General features: G+C 40.5%; 3 protein-coding genes across 4 annotated transcripts; 2 read left to right on the plus strand and 1 right to left on the minus strand.

Annotated features, from left to right (window-relative positions):
* Nucleotides 1–682: 682 nt before the first annotated feature.
* On the minus strand, nucleotides 683–6,763 carry hspd1 (heat shock 60 protein 1). Its single transcript, XM_030785858.1, has 11 exons — nucleotides 6,671–6,763; nucleotides 4,767–4,942; nucleotides 4,140–4,475; nucleotides 3,946–4,041; nucleotides 3,754–3,847; nucleotides 3,491–3,659; nucleotides 3,103–3,202; nucleotides 2,750–2,995; nucleotides 2,358–2,532; nucleotides 1,824–2,002; nucleotides 683–1,576 (listed from the first exon to the last, which is right to left on the minus strand). Exons 2-11 carry the CDS (start codon nucleotides 4,938–4,940, stop codon nucleotides 1,412–1,414), a joined length of 1,734 nt encoding a protein of 577 aa, XP_030641718.1. The 5' UTR covers nucleotides 4,941–4,942; nucleotides 6,671–6,763; the 3' UTR covers nucleotides 683–1,411.
* A 523-nt stretch (nucleotides 6,764–7,286) lies between these two features.
* Nucleotides 7,287–10,336, plus strand: hspe1 (heat shock 10 protein 1). The gene is made up of 4 exons (XM_030785966.1): nucleotides 7,287–7,376; nucleotides 9,503–9,658; nucleotides 9,756–9,845; nucleotides 10,125–10,336. Exons 1-4 carry the CDS (start codon nucleotides 7,374–7,376, stop codon nucleotides 10,173–10,175), a joined length of 300 nt encoding a protein of 99 aa, XP_030641826.1. The 5' UTR covers nucleotides 7,287–7,373; the 3' UTR covers nucleotides 10,176–10,336.
* A 1,477-nt stretch (nucleotides 10,337–11,813) lies between these two features.
* mob4 (MOB family member 4, phocein) lies at nucleotides 11,814–15,419 on the plus strand. 2 transcript variants are annotated; one of them, XM_030785964.1, is made up of 8 exons: nucleotides 11,814–11,881; nucleotides 12,627–12,689; nucleotides 13,071–13,171; nucleotides 13,430–13,472; nucleotides 13,693–13,779; nucleotides 13,876–13,955; nucleotides 14,316–14,427; nucleotides 14,782–15,419. In XM_030785964.1, exons 1-8 carry the CDS (start codon nucleotides 11,822–11,824, stop codon nucleotides 14,911–14,913), a joined length of 678 nt encoding a protein of 225 aa, XP_030641824.1. In that variant the 5' UTR covers nucleotides 11,814–11,821; the 3' UTR covers nucleotides 14,914–15,419. The 2 variants fall into 2 exon arrangements, with proteins under 2 accessions (XP_030641824.1, XP_030641825.1); XM_030785965.1 differs by lacking the exon at nucleotides 12,627–12,689.
* Nucleotides 15,420–16,884: the final 1,465 nt, after the last annotated feature.

Below are 16,884 nucleotides of genomic sequence, written 5' to 3' on the forward strand. Positions count from 1 at the left end.
TGTGGTTTGTTAGTTTTAAATTCAGATATGAATCCAACAAGATATCTACATGCTGGCTCACACAATAAAGAGCATTCAACATTGCCCAAGAAAAACACGCACACAAACATTTCATCCAGAACATTCAGTTTTATTAAATAAAAAATATCACAGTAATTACCAATGACTACATTGTACAAAACATAGAATGATCAAAGATGCTTGTCTGCAAAGGAATAATGTACCTCCTTAAGAAACAAAGCGTAGCTGACTGATCTTTTGCTGCATAGCAGTACTGTGCTGAACTAAAGTGTGACTGAGAAAAACCTAGCCGACTGTAACAGAGCATCACAACACGACAGGAAAGAAGTATCTGCATTAACACAAAAGACCTAAAGCTTCAGACAGTAATTAGTACAAAACTGCTATGGAACAAGATTCTCAATCATTTCTCCACTCAATAACAGAAGGCCTCACACTTTGTCCCCTACCTCTGACAAAGCACTCACGCAACACCCCAAAATCAATAAGACAAGCAATGATTATAGACAGAGAAGAAATGGACACTAATTTTGTAAACGAGGCACTCCCTTTGTTTGGAGAGAAGATGCTCTATCTGTTATGGTGTGTTCTGAACTGAGGGTCATTATTAATCTGAGTGAAGCAGAGCAAGTTCAGGGACAAAAAGCAACACAGGTTCATGCACAGTTAAGAGATGTTTAATTTAACTGCTCTTGACATGTAGGCTTCTACTTTTGTCCTTCTAACTCAAGGACGAACCAGAAGCCTCAGACATACAAAAATAAAAAAGTAGAAGAGAGAAAAAAAAGAACAGGATAGACAATTACACATCTGTCCAACGATCCTCTGTTCCAACTGCCCCCTCTCTAGACAGAACAGACAAACAGCTTCTGGCATTTGAAGAAAACGATATGTTTTTTTTTTTTTTTTTAACATATACGTTTCACTGTCAATGGATGTACAGTCTCATCTATACATATGGAACCTACATGAAGAACAGGTCTGTTCAGGTGAGTGTGAGTTAGGATGTCTCTGTACACTGTGCATTTAAACCATCAGTCACATCACATGTGAGTGTGGTTAAGTCAGAATGCTTCAGTCAGTCAGTGTCTGGTCACATTGGGTGATACAAGTTATAAGAGCGTTGGGGTCTCGTGTATGGAGTGGAGAAATAGAGAGAGGAGAACAGGCTTAGAGAGAGAGAAAGAGAGAGAGAGAGAGAAGTTTAATTGAAGTAGTAGTGAGTGGGCAGGTCATCAATGTCACAGCTCCATGTCAAACACGCAGCCCCGTTTGTTTAACGGCAGGATAGCGGATGAAGGGGATGGGGCAAAACAATGTCCCCTTGTTCCAAGTCCCCTTATTCTGTAGTCTGTGTTGCCCTCAGGGGGGGGCAGGCTTGAGTGGGAGTTTAGAACATTCCTCCTCCCATTCCACCCATTCCACCCATGCCTCCCATGCCACCCATGCCTCCTGCCATATCCTTCTCCTCCTTGGGAATCTCCGTGACGACGGCCTCTGCAGTCGACAACAAGGATGCAACGCCAGCAGCATCCAGCAGTGCAGTTCTCACCACCTGTGGAATAACCACATCAGAACTCACTCACTTCTGTAACCGTCCAAAACCAACATTAGAGGGCGCTAGAGAGACATCACATTTCTCTCAACAAGGGGCAGTAAGATGCTTGGAAAATTGTTCTAGTTAAACTTTGCTTGCTCTCTACCTCAAGTTCAATCATTTACAATTTGAAAACAAGGGGAGAGAAAAATAAACACACCGATTAGAATTTCTATCTTGATTAAAAAATAACTTTTGACAATACCTTGGTGGGGTCAATAATGCCCTTCTCCACCATGTTGACATACTCTCCCTGCATGGCGTCGTAGCCGATGTCCTGACTGCCCTGCAAGATCTTCTCCACCACCAGAGAACCCTCCACTCCGGCATTCTTCGCAATCGTCATCGCTGGAATACGCAAAGCTCGGCGAATGATGTCGACACCTAGAGATGAAGAGTACACGTTTTACGTTCATAGCCAAAATCCCATAGCCACACTGGCCCCTGTAACGTTGAAAGATCAGTACTCTGAAAAAGCAACTGACATTAGCTGCACCACACCACTCTGGGGCATAGTATTTTCTAATGTTCTTCTAAAGAATCTGATTTCGGTACTTGTAGGTGTTGCCTCACAACAACCTACCGAAACATTTTGTTTTTATTATAATAATTCTACAGTTATCTTAATTTACTTAACACTAAAAGGAGCGTGAAAAAAAATGAAGTGGACAGCAGAGCACAGTAGAGTTCTTTCCATTCTAAGAAATGACAGGAAACAACCTCCTCAATTGGCACTCACCAATTTTCTGGTCGGAGTTGGCAGGTTTAATGGATTCCAAGGCGGGAATACATCTCAGAAGTGCACAGCCACCTCCTGGCACAATGCCCTCCTCCACAGCAGCCCGTGTGGCGTTCAGGGCGTCCGTTACTCTGTCTTTCTTCTCATTGACCTCCACGTCACTCGTCCCTCCCACCTGAAGAAACAACGTGTGTCACGACTGCACAATTCCCCTTAATAATCAAGATATTTTGTAGGACCCCAATGTTCAAGACTAAGAAGATCAATATTACAACAATACAGTTGTTTGTTTTGACCTACAATTCATTATTACATCAAGAAAATATATAATATATACTTTAAAGTTCAATCATGCAACTCGTTTAAATACAAGCATCTCACTGTTCCCTAACCTTCAGCACGGCCACACCGTCGGACAGCTTGGCCAGTCGCTCGTTTAGTTTCTCCTTCTCGTAGTCGCTGGTGGTGCTCTCCAGCTGTTCTGCGATCTCAGCCACACGTTTCTCGATGGCGGCGGGGTCTCCGCGCCCCTTCAGCAGCATGGTGTCATCCTTGGTAACAATGACCTCGCCCAACTTACCAAAGTCATGTGCCTGGATGTCCTCCACAGCAAGACCCATGGCCTCATCACCAAACACCTGGACAGCAAGACAATGATGAGCTGAAAAGGCGTAGTCACCCACTAGAGGAGTCTAAGTAACAACTTTAAGGGAAAGGGAAAGGCGTATGTGGTGAATGTACTTACGGTGCCACCAGTGGCGATGGCCATGTCTTGGAGCTGGTTCTTCCTGTTGTCTCCAAAGCCTGGTGCCTTCACTGCCACCACCTGTAGCCCCACCTTAAGCCTGCGGAAGAAATTTGTGTCAATTTCACATCCCACACACATCCACCCTACCACTAGTCTCATGTCAATTATCATGGGAGTACAGCAGTACATCATTGTACTTATGGCTCATACAATACTAAAAATACCAAAGGCTGTGAGACTTGCTCTTTGTGTGACACTGCATTAGTGTCTGACTGTAAATATCCTGAGCCGTATTTTTAGTTGACTTGTGGGTCGAGTGTATATTTGACAGGTGTGGACTCTGTAATCAGAGAGGCCACAAAGCAGTGACAGATGACCGACAGACCTGTTTAGAACAAGAGTGCTCAGAGCCTCTCCGTCCACATCTTCAGCCACGATAACCAATGGCTTTCGGTGCTGGTTGGCAATCTCCAGGGCAGGCACGATGCTCTGAACGCTGGAGATCTTCTTCTCGCTCAGGAGCAGGTAGGCATCCTGGAACTCACACTTCTGACCTATAGACATAATGGAGGTACACACAGTTATAATGTGAAAGAATTCAAAAGGAGGGTCAAGGATTCAAAAGAGGTCTAATGTTTGAGCTCACACCTTTGGCAGTGTTGATGAAGTACGGGGAGATGTAGCCACGGTCAAATTTCAGCCCCTCGATGATCTCCAGCTCATCATGCAGTGTTTTGCCATCCTAACGAGAATGAGAGTAACATAAAGCTCATATGATGGACTAAAAGAATGGCATCATGAAAGCTAATATCGATAACATTGCACGTTACGTGAACGAACCTTAACAGTGATGACTCCTTTACGCCCCACTTTCTTCATGGCGTTTGAGATGATGTTTCCAATCTCAATGTCTCCATTGGCAGAGATGGTGGCCACCTAGACCATGCAGCGAAAAAAGAAATGCTTAGTTTCCAGATCTAAAACACATGATGAGTGACAAATCCAAAGCAAGCCTGTGACACACAGATGTTTACCTGAGCGATTTCCTCTGGTGTGGTGACTGGCTTGGACAGTTTCTTCAGCTCGTTGATGACCGTCTCAACAGCCAACATGACTCCTCTGCGGATTTCTACGGGGTTGGCACCTTTGCTGATGGTGTCAAAGCCTTCTTTGGCAATGGCACGTGCCAGGACAGTGGCAGTGGTGGTGCCATCTCCAGCTTCCTCATTTGTGTTATTGGCTACATCTTGTACCAGTTTGGCCCCAATGTTCTTATATTTGTCCTTTAGGTCGATGCTCTTGGCGACTGTAACGCCATCCTTGGTCACCTTGGGACTACCCCAGCTCTGTTCGATGATGACCGTACGACCCTGGAGGGAGGAGAATGGAACGTCAGCAAGGAGATGAGCGCTGTTTAAAAACTACATTAAAAACTACAGATTACCATCTGTATGCTCCCCAGGGGAAAAAAATTGGTACACCAATCCAACAGGGTTAGTCATCAATTGCTCTGTATTTTTTTGTAACACAAGAGGGAACCAAAAAAATGCATGTTCAGGGCTAAAAGTGGTCCTGTTAACTGTGTTAAATATCATATCCTGATCTCAAGACATCAACAGATTGGGCGAAGAACGAGCAGCTGCCCTGAGGCTGTATCCTACCTTGGGTCCCATGGTTACAGCTACAGCGTCAGCCAGCAAATCCACACCCTGGAGCATGAGGGCACGTGCGTCAGCTCCAAACTTCACATCCTTGGCATAGGCACGGGTGAGGTGTGGGGCCAAAGCCCTGCACACTGGCCGCATCTGTCTCATTACACTGGGCAAGCGTAGCATTTCTGAGGAGAAGGGAGAGAACAAGGGGTATTAGTCTAGAATGTTCTCCTCCTTGCTTATCAGGTATTTAAGTGAAATGTGCATTCCACAATAGAGATGAGTCAACCAGAGGTATACACAACTTATACACTGTCATCCATAGACTACAACTAGTCATATTAAGGTGGTTTAATTTATATTTATTGAATATAGTTCTCTCTTAGTATGCGTATTGCAGTGCGCTTTGGGCTACTATTGTTGGATAAGTGACACTGAAAAAAAGTATCAAATTCATTATTATTATCATAGCAGCCATCATTACATTGTTCTTAGTGTCAGCAATGCTCTATCAGTATCTGAAGACTGCCTCACAGAAGCAACGTTATGAAAATGAACAAATTTTGATTGTTACTGCTTATTCTCGGAAAAATGTTGCCAATTCGCAGTCGTTCGGAATGTCATCTAAGGACAATGTCAGCTTTGCGCCTCCCGCTGGTTCTACGATTCATTAGACCACGGAGAAACCTGACATTTTGAAAGCGTTTACATATTCTCTAAGCAACAAGAAAAGACTGAAAACATCTTCTAACTTAAGAGCGCTGATTAATTACGCAGCAGTCTGATTGTGCCTTATTGTGCAGTAACGTTTCCTGACATCGGTACAGTACGTAAGACGTTACAAAACGTATCCATCAAGTAGCCTACTGCCGTATTGCACAGTTTTGAGGTCACACTGTTCTGCTGATATATTCATTCTCTGGTTTTAAACACGGATTAGATGTAGATGTAATTCTACAGACAAGCATTTATGATAAATTAGGAGAATGTATGGGTTCTCCCTCTCTTCCCCGGCACACACGTGTGTTCAGGTCACGAGACACAAGGTCAAAATCTCAAAGCGTAGGTTCACAGTGCGAACGGAAATGAGCGCATACAGCAGAGGAACCTAAGCATCTCTTTAGCGCTCCTCACCCTCACCAAGAAAGTCAACAATTTAGAAATACGAATTGATTCCGACTGGAGCAATTGCCCTTCATCTTTCTGCCTAGCTATGAAAACTTAACGATAAATTAATTTCTTCACGCACTTTACTTAAGTTAGCTTAACGTTAATTCACATTTCGCTAGCTATCGATATTTCTCATGCTAACAGACTTCAGATGTCGTAATATGGCAGATTATTTTTTTCCACCATTTATTTTAAGTACATAAAAGATTGTCAGTTTGAAGTCTGTATATTAGGGCGTTATAAACTTGAACAACACACAAGAGAGCTTGCTAGCAACCTCAGTTTGATGTGAAATAAATCTTATCCAATTAATCCACCTTCGAGATCGCAGAATAGGTTGGTGGAAATTTCGGGGACACACGATGCACCTGCAATCTAGTAAACGTTATTCGCCTTTAATTTCTATTTGCTCATCTAACACACTGACAGTGTGCACAGTTAAGGAGGATTGGTTAACACGTTTTCTTCACATGGGACTAAACTACGTCGTGCAAGAACCGTAAGGTGTTAATGACAGGAGAACTACAGTGCAAACAAGTTACAAATACCCTTGAAAACATGCACAACCTTTCACAGTTTGTTAAACATTTAAGAATTATATAACTGTTACCACAGACAGAACACTCATTACTAATAGCCACAAACAGTTTTAATAACAACTAATAATTCATTACAACAAACAGCTATATGAAATGCAACCAAAGCGTGACTTTAGTGATAACGGGAGCTGTTAATTTACTCACTTCGGAATTGTGTTGTTCAGGCAGGATAAGGACTAAAATCAGCCGTCGCCTGGCGGTGGAGGAGACTGAATGATATAACGTGAGTGTTCAGTGATGCTGTTGCAATTCCACTGCAACGCACATGGCCTTTTCCATCCGGGTAATAAACCGGCCCACCCCTGAATCTGAATTATTTAATTGTCTTACTTTTCTAGATACAACCCTTGGCACTAAATACATGTAAATTTGTGAAGATTCCGTATATACCATTTGTTTCATTGCAAATATTTGGCATATTGTGTTTTCGCACGGAAAGAATGGGATTTGCATTATATTTCGTTTTATGCTCATTCCCAGGTTCGGCGTTCCAGAATTTTCTCAGACGCGATTGGAGAAAAAAGTGAGGTCAAGGGTTGACATTGTGCAACAGTGATATAAACGCCGAAGAAACAAATAACTTTACAATTGCATAAAAACTCTAAAGCTAATGTTTTCATATTTTTCTGAATCTCATGAAAAATGTATATATAATGAAATATAGTCATTTAAAAATATTTGTAGAAATCATTTATAACTGAGGAATATTCTGGAGGGAAGGGAGGACACGCATGCGCATTGTGGTTCTAGAGGTTTCTTCACGTGGGTCGCTTAAACTAGTCGGTATTTTCAGCCAGAGTGCTTGATCGTGAACTGTTGGTTGGCGTTGTCATAGACCGTCTCAAAAATGGTAAGTTCAATCGCAAAAAGTCACTGCATTTCAATAGTGTAATGTGTTTAATGCCACAATACTGGTAGCATATATCGCTAAATAGTCTGTCTCAAAATATTCTTGCGTTGATTTTGCATCTCAGCATCATTTTACAACGGACAGTCTCACTGAAAAATGACTTTGAAGTAGCAAGATTAGCCAGTGTTTGAGGTTTCATATGGTAATTCCTGAACAGACATATATCATCTTATATAACGATTTAATTTACAATTCCAAAATAGTAATATACACAGCCTGAGTTTTCGAGTGTCCACTTGTTCATGTTACCCTTGCTTTGCGATAGGCTTTGCGATACACATACATCAGTCATATTTGATAACTTAATTTTTGGCTGACATTTTGTACCTACTTTGTTTACAAATGTGGCATTTCAGATAGTGTCTGGCACCTTTTCTTTGTATCTGGTGTAACTGAACTCATGCTTTCGTGTTGCTGCTGTAATATATCTTTTGGTATATGGTTGTGTAAGACACTTAGATAATACTTTTAGAGTGCCAACGATTAACACTATTCGTTTCTGATTTATTTTTTTGCACTGATTAGTTTTTAGACCCACGTGAACTGTTAATTGTTAAGGTGCTGAGTTTATGCAATAGTGCAGAGTGCGTTAGCATGCTGTGCGGCTGGTCTTGCTGTGTCCTTGCGTCAAATCTGTGGCCTGTCAGCACGAGCCTATAACTTCCGGGTTACTATGATTCGAAGCAAAAGGCGGTGTCTGTCTGCCTAGTGTATATACTCTCATTTACATTCGCTTTTTTTCTAGAGAACTGAGGAATTTGGGACAGTCTAATAAAAATCAAATTAATCCTATGTAAACGCTCTTTTAATTTGACTAAGTATGCAGTTTGTAAGTGGATATCAGTTTCAATTAGCCTTTTTAAGCACAATTCTGACAAATTTATAACGCATCGTATTGTTCAGTATTGCTCTAATATGAAATCTACAAGGAATGAAATAAAGGTATAAACTAAATTCGAAATTTCTTTTGTATACTTTTCTTTTGTATATTCCACTTGGTGGCACACACCAACAGAAGCGTGTGGCTCAGGTTGGGACGCTGTTGGAAGAGTGTTATAAATAATTATGGTTTTCATTGCGAGTTGGTCCCACCCAAAGTGACCTTGCCCTCCAAGTCACGGTGGGCTACATAAACTGATTTATTCCAGAATGTTCTGAGAAATTCCTGCCGTGGTTGGTCCTGAGTGCTTATCTTTTGCTGTCCCTGTCCTTTGCCCTTGACAAAGATTGCAAACATTTACAAAACTTCAGGCTATGTACCAGCCCCCCACAGTCAACAGACTAGAACTTACTCTGTCTGTCCTCTATCCCATTTTTCCTTGTCTCACACACGACCTTCATTCAAGGTCAGAGTCACATCTGTTAACAGGCAAGCAGCTGGTATTTTGGATCTGTCTATGCCTGTATTCTTTGCGTTGTGCGCTCTTCTTTTTAACCCTGAGAGCCATTCTGAAAGTGAAGTTTCTGTCCTGTGCTTGGAATGTTTCAGTAAACAGTAGACAGTAATTAGTTCCCACTGGTAATTAATTTAATTCTGGGCAGCATGAAGTTGCTCTGTTATCTCTCACGTGCTGCACACTGATATGAAAGGATATGTTTCTCATTAGTATCTCCCTCTGTGTACCCTTCTCTGTTCATGTAAAAAGGAGCCTTACGAATGCATAATTATTGTCCCTGTAGTATAGTCCTGTCTGTAGTCCTGTACTTTAACTAAACTGTATGTGAAATCATTAGGATCAGAAAATAAATCCAGAAATGTGGGAGACAAAATAGTCTTATGATTAATCTGTTGAAGATAATAAAATATTGCAAAAAATATATGTATATGTTTGCATGCTGTTGCTTTTAAAAAGAGTTCGTTTTTCTGTAGGTTTTGTATGTATGTATGTGTGTGTGTGTGTGTGTGTGTGTGTGTGTGTGTGTGTTCTCAAAGAACGTTAGGTTTATAAGGTTCTCATTTGTTGGACTATAGCTCCCCCTACTGGTTTATCCAAGAGAGTACATGACGAGTTATGTTAGGGTGTTCAGAAACTCAACACATTTTTTTTCCTTTGCTCCCCTCTTAGGCTTTCCGGAAATTTCTCCCCATGTTTGACCGTGTGCTGGTGGAGCGACTGGCTGCAGAGACAGTAACAAAAGGAGGCATCATGCTTCCAGAAAAGTCCCAGGGCAAAGTGCTTCAGGCCACCGTTGTGGCAGTTGGACCCGGGGCAGCCAATAAGGTGACTACTACGGTCCTTCTCCCATGTCGTCCATTAATTCAGAGTACGATTATGTTGTTGAGGAATGTGAGAGAACATACTTGTCTTTTCTTTCTAGGATGGGAAGGTAACACCTGTCAGTGTTCAAGTTGGAGAGAAGGTACTACTGCCTGAGTATGGTGGCACAAAAGTCATTCTGGATGATAAGGTATGTTTACATGTTGGAATACCAAAAAATGACATCCCATTAGTTGATGTGCATCCTTAAAAGGTGCATGCATGCAGTGCTAAATTGTGAAAATGTGCTCTTTATGGATGTCAGTGTTTTATTTATTTCACCACATTTATTTTACTATATCGCTTAATGCACTGAATTAATTTGAAATTTATGTGCCATTCATAAAAAAAATCCCTTGCATTAAATAAGCTTATTTAACATTTTATAATGGTTGGTTGAATTTTTTTTGTTTTTAATTTTTTTCTTCAGGACTATTACCTGTTCCGGGATGCAGACATTCTCGGCAAGTACATTGACTGAAGCCCAGTGCTGCGCATTCTCCAACACCGTTCATGCCACAGTCGTAGAGGAAATTCCTGTTCATCCATGCTTTTTTTTGTTGTTGTCGTTCTTTTTCAATGTCATTCTACTGTAAATAATTACGATCATGTTTTGTTACAATAATAAATTGTATTAGGAGATGTCTTGTGTCAGCTTCCTTTATTTTAAAATAGTCTGTCTATAGAGGGTGTACACATAGGCTAGAATGTCCTATGATACTTGGAGATGTGTTCAAAACTGCATCTGTTGGCACTGTCCAACCAGCTGATGGAAGGATCTCAGTACACCCAGAGGGACAACGTAGTAATAAAATACAACCCTTCTCTTCATGGCGTAAAACAGCCGCATACATTTCCTCACAGAGCGTAATCAGAAACTGTACTGCCGCTTGGTGTAAGATTAGGTGTTTCACTTTCCTGATCCTCTGTTGTGCATGTTTATTCATTAAGCTGATCAGCACCTCCAGAGAAATATATTATTTTCCTCGTAATTATGATCTTGTATGTCTCTGGAGCAGCCCTGGGGTAATGTGCCTTACTGAAGGACATATTTGCAGAGAGTTTAGGTAATTCTCCCACAATCCTCTGGTTACAAGACCGCTTATCTTTCCTATAAGTTACCACTTTGCAGTCTTGCTCAGGCCATCTTATCTACGTTACTTGCAGAAGCCAAGAGAAGAAGTTGAGAAGGCAGAGATCATATCCTTTTCCAGTGCTGATTGGCGGTGAGAGGATTTATATGAATAACGCAGTAAGTAGAAGCATAATTGATTGCAGAACTGCAGTTACTTTCAGCTCCCAACAGAATGAATAATAATATAATGATATAATAATGTAATGAATAATTCTGAACTTCATTCAATAACTTTGAAAATCAATAAGGAAAAAAAAGGTAAAAGATTAGCGAATAGAAGCATGGTGTTTCTAAGCATTCACTCAAGATACAGCTAATGAGGAATTATACATGGATGTTGAAAGTGAAATTAATAAACTGGATTATAGTATTAAAAATAGTTTACAAAGAGAACAAACTGCTGCAGTTTGAATGGTCTGTTTTTAAAACTATTATATCAGTGTAGTTGACAAGGGCAGTGTGAAACATTCAAATAAATATTGCAAGTTAGCACCAAAGTGAATTACTGGGTAGTGATTACGTAACTTGCCTATTGGTGGGTACATGAGTATTGCTGTTTATTTTAGCCAGATATGACAAATGCTAGAACGTGATCACTGGCTCATACGACAATTATTGACAACGATCAACTCTAAAATGTATAAACATAATAGTAAATCACTAAATTCTGATGCCTGTGCATATATACATCAAGGAAGGAAGGCCTACACAACATTACGAGGTACTCATTGCATTTTTGTGAGGTTTTTTCAGACACTGCTTTCCCCCTCTTCTTTTAAGTTTAGTATTTTAGTTGTACATGTGGAGTTCCAAACAAAAGCACTGACCGATTGACCTCATTGAAAGGTAGGCTTGACATAATTCTACTACGCTTAATTTCTATTGGATGGCATATTGACAGGCAGGTCTGTGAGACCAATTAAAATGCAGTGAAACAAGAAAGCTATTTGTCATAGTGAGTGGTGTCAGTGTCATTCGGGAATTTAGTCGAGATGGTCATGGCGGAGGGTACAGCAGTCCTAAGGAGGAATCGGCCAGGAACTCTAGCGAAGGTAATTATTCTCATTTAAAATAAAAAAATTATAAAATAATTAAAGTTACTCTAGGAGCACTCGTTTGAAAGGACCGATCGAAATGCAGATGATGGCATTTGACGTTTAAGAGAGCGGAGGCGATTTAGCCTGCCAGCTATCAGGCTAGCTAAAGTCAGTCCGCTGGAAGCTAATATTAGCCAGCCAGCCTTAAGGAGGCAGAGGGATTTATCGCTATGTGGTGAATGGTTTTAATAATAAACTTGATAGATCTTTATGTCACTTCTAATATACACTGTAGATGACTTAGATCCTTTAACCGTTAACGTTTATCCGCCACCGTCATGATGCATTCATATCCTAGCTAGCTGTGCTAGCCTAGTATCGAGTGTATATACATTTAGATAACACCAAACTGAATTGTATTGCTTTGGTCAGACTACGTTAACTCATGTCTGAAGGTAACGTTACACATCCTCTCTGGCTCTCCCTGTATTTGTCGGTTTCTCCCCTTTTTCTTAAACACGAGTGATCGCAGTTGCTGAAAATAGGGCATTATCTAGCTGATTCGTTTTGAGTTTTCTTTGATCCAGGACGAGTTTGGGTTCTCGTTGCGACTGGGATTGTTTATTGTTACAGTCTTGAATCTTTCAACTCTATTTGTAACCAGATGTATTTACAATGATAGTAGCAGGCTTTAATGCTAGCGCGACCAATCGTTTCTCCTCTAACTGAACTTAAACTCCAGCACAACTTTATCCTTCAGGACTTCTATAACTGGCCAGATGAGTCGTTTGAGGAGATGGACAGCACGTTGGCAGTTCAACAGGTAGGTTCTCTCCAGGACGGCCAAGTTATAGTCTTCAGCTAAATCATAATGTCAGACGTTTCTTAATAAGGGTCTTTTTTCCTACCGGGGAAAAAAAAAACAACGATTGAGCTTTTAACTGAAGGAAATCAAATATGCTGGATTTCAGCACTGCTAAATGACTCAGATTTCTGATTTGGTTTATTTGTTTGTGTTAAGTGAGCTACCCCGTAAAAAATGTCAGTGTTTGTTTGGTCTGAATTATCAAACTGAGCAACGTTAAACTTAAACATTTTTTTAGTATTATGATTCTCACTCAGAAAAGTGCACTGTAATTTAACAGCAGTTTAACCGCACTGTAACTCCTCTAACTCCTCTCTGTATGAATGCTTTCCTCCTCAGTATATTCAACAGAATATTCGTTCAGACTGCTCTAACATCGATAAGATCCTGGAGCCTCCAGAGGGACAGGATGAAGGTGTGTGGAAGTATGAACACCTGAGGTATCTACAGTCACCTCCCCCCCCCCCCCACCCCAAGTGCACAGAACCCCAAGTGCACAGAACATTCAGTAACTTCCAGTAATGGCTCAGCCTGGAATGAAAATGTCATGAGTTTTGCTTACACTCTTTACTGCAGGTTTCATGTAGCATGGGTTCATTAATTGTTATTTAACGTACTTGTTAAGTAAATGAGCCAGCATTCCTTCTCCTAGTCTGGTTTTGCTGACCATGTTTCTCTGCTGATCACTTCTCTCATAGACAGTTCTGTTTGGAGCTCAATGGTTTGGCTGTCAAACTACAGGTAAAGGTGTTTCTTATATTTATTCTGTTATTTGACTTATTCTTTGGACTTTGTGATTGCCTTTGAAATGTTTAACTTCAAATTGCTAAAAGACACATTTAATTCTGTCAATATATGGACTTATATATATATTTGGAAAGTTTGTGTTATCTCTCTCTCTATGGTAAGAAGTTCTCAACTTGCACAGTTGTTGATGATGACATAAATGCTGTATTTACAGAGTGAATGCCACCCAGACACGTGTACTCAGATGACTGCTACAGAGCAGTGGATCTTTCTGTGTGCTGCCCATAAGACACCCAAAGAGGTAATTGTTGAACATTCTTCTCAATGTGTGAGGGTCTGTTGGGATCAGTCACTGAAGACAGACCATTTCTGTTTGTCTTCTCTCTTCGCTCTGCAGTGTCCAGCCATAGACTACACCAGACACACCTTGGATGGAGCCGCCTGCCTTCTCAACAGCAACAAGTATTTCCCCAGCCGGTGAGTTAGTGAAACCCAGTAATGGTTATAAACTATGAATATGTGAAATTGTATTAGGGAAAATTAATACATGTCTTGCAATTCTGTACCGTGCTAAATATTTGTAAAAAATTAAATTGTTTGTATGGTTGACATAACAGTACATTAGGGCATGTAGCAATTTAACATAGCTTAATTATGACCATAAAGTAGTGTCTGATTGAAGTGAATGCAATTAATCTGTATCAAAATATGATTCATATTGTGTCTGAGTTCTTATTGACTTGGTGTGATCATAACTGGTGGAGATATTTTTTGGTTCTGTCAGTAATAGTGTTGTCTGACTTTACCCTTGAATCCTTTTTTTCCTCCTGTTTATAGTGTTAGCATAAAGGAGTCGTCTGTGGCCAAACTTGGCTCAGTTTGCCGTCGAATTTACAGGATTTTCTCGCATGCATACTTTCACCACCGGCAGATCTTTGACACGTATGAGGTAAGCATGCTGAACCAGCACGTCAGGCTCCGAGGGCACTTATGGGAAAATAGATTGTGATGAACACTGTCTGGCTGCATAAACCCAAAACTACTGACCCTAAATAGACAAGTAGTACGGAAAGTGGGTTTCTGGCTGCTTGGAAAAACATACCTTTTCTTTCTTGTAATCAGTAGATGTGATATTGTATTGGTCAGTAGATGGCAGCACTAGTCTGTACTGGGAAGGCCAGTAATAAACAGCAGGGCATACCCCTTTAATGATCACAAACAGATTAAAACTCAGCTTGATTTTTTACAAGGGCACCACTGTATCATCCTCTTTTTTTTTTTCCCTTCGACATTTATTCTTTAGAACGAGACCTTCCTTTGTCACCGGTTCACGCGTTTCGTGATGAAGTACAACCTCATGTCTAAGGACAACCTTATCGTGCCCATCCTGGAAGAAGAGGTCCAGAACGCCTCTGCTGGGGAGAGTGAGGCCTAGAACCCTGTGCTTCTCTCGGACCATCTCACAACCTTGCTTGGGACATTGTGGTAACTATTTGAGCAGCTGGAATCCAAAAGGAGTGCATTCACTGGTTATTCTGCTGGTTGGTACCCAATGCCCCAGTGTTTAATCCAGGTTCGGTCTTTTTGCTCTGTTTGTAAGGATGTTTGTGCTGATCTCAAGTCAGTTGATTCTGGAACAAACTAACCAGAGCGGTTCTTTGTACATAACAGCCCCTCTTCCTGTTTTTTTTTTTTTTCCATCTCTCTCCAGTGCTTCAGCGTTTCAAATCTATACACTTCTTTCCTTTACTTAATTTCACTGCTACAAATTAGTGTGGTAATATTCCCATCTATCCTCACTTATCATTAAGTTATTTTGTGGGTGGAGTTGTGTGTCTCACCCAACTTTTGTTTTTTTTTTTCCTTTTCTTTTTTTAATGAACTAAAGTTTGATATTTTCATTATGTATGTTGGTAATAAAAAGACTTGTGCCCACTTGTATATTGTAGTCATCATTCATTGTGATGTTGTCCAGACTGGTTCACAGCATCAGCTGAAATTCAGTAAAGTACAACTAAATTATGTCTTCGTGGGAAGTTGGCTCTAGCTACTGACTGAACAAATGAGGTGACACACTCAAGACACAGAAACATCAAAGGGAAATATTCTCTTTAGTAAGACATTAACACCAATGACAAAGAAAAAAAAAAGTCAAAAATATTCATTACGATACTGCAGCAGGTCAGTAATACTGAATTGCTTTGCCAGCGCTAGCAAACCTGAACCTGTTTGTATGAAATCCCCCCCAAAAAAAACCCACACACAAAATGACCTTCATTAATAGTCACGGTTTTTGTCCATACAGCAGCCTAATATGTCATACAAGCTTTTATTTGACCATTTCTAGTGTCAATTTAAAAAACAAATGTCAACAGGTAACAGTACAGTGGTAGGAAAATCCTAAGTGTATGTAATGGTCAAGGAATACACCAAAACCCAGTAAAGTATTTACTAATGATGTGTAACACAATGACTGGAACACTAAACACTGTATGCACCCATAATGGCACTGGGATTGGGGTTCAAACAGTAAAATCCACAGAGAAATTAAACTGTCCCAAAAACACACTCTAAGGGATATGAAAGGTTGACACTGTGTTTTTATCCTCAAAAGTGTCCAAATAACCAGAACAACACTCAAAGTCATTTCTAAACCATTACAGAACTCAGAACACCACCTTATTTCGTCACTTCTTTGTGAGTTTAGAGAGTTGAATCTTGTCCTAACATACTAAATGCATCAAATAATTCTTGGCAGCTAGCAATGGAACTCTAATCGTTTATTCAGGACTCTATTCTGACATGGCTCTGGCAAACAATATATACCTGTCTTGACACAGTTAAAACGGAGTGACCAATTCCTAAGTTATAAACATTGTACCTTATTAGTGCTCCCAAAGGAGATAAATTGTGACTAAAACACAGTTTGAGTCGACTGGTGTAGCCCTTAGTGAATCTTCAACAACATGCGTTACTTTTCCTTTCAGAGAAAGAACACAGTGCAAGCAGTGATTATGTTGACATGCCAATGCGGATTAACTTACAAGAACAACTGTAGCACCACTTGAGCTGAATGTAATGTAGCTCATTGTTATACACATCTAAAGTAGTTTTTCAATACTGTGCATTCTGGCTCCCCTGACCACGCTGGTCGCCAAGCAGACCCAACAACTCAGACACTTGCATAAAGCAGCCAAGTAAAAACACCCAAAAGATTACTGTTCAAAATAAGTATTGACAGATCTGAACTCTTGTACCATCCATTGTATAATGACGTCATGAATAAGACCAGGGCAGTTTGACATTGTTGACTTTGTGGCCTGGTCATTCTCAGTACCGACACAGGCACATTTGAAAAGTGTAGTCCTGCTAAAAGTTTATATAACACAAATGGCTGTTTATATAG

The sequence above is a fragment of the Chanos chanos genome, chromosome 10 (genome assembly GCF_902362185.1).
Source record: "Chanos chanos chromosome 10, fChaCha1.1, whole genome shotgun sequence".
Classification (NCBI taxonomy): Eukaryota; Metazoa; Chordata; class Actinopteri; order Gonorynchiformes; family Chanidae; genus Chanos; species Chanos chanos.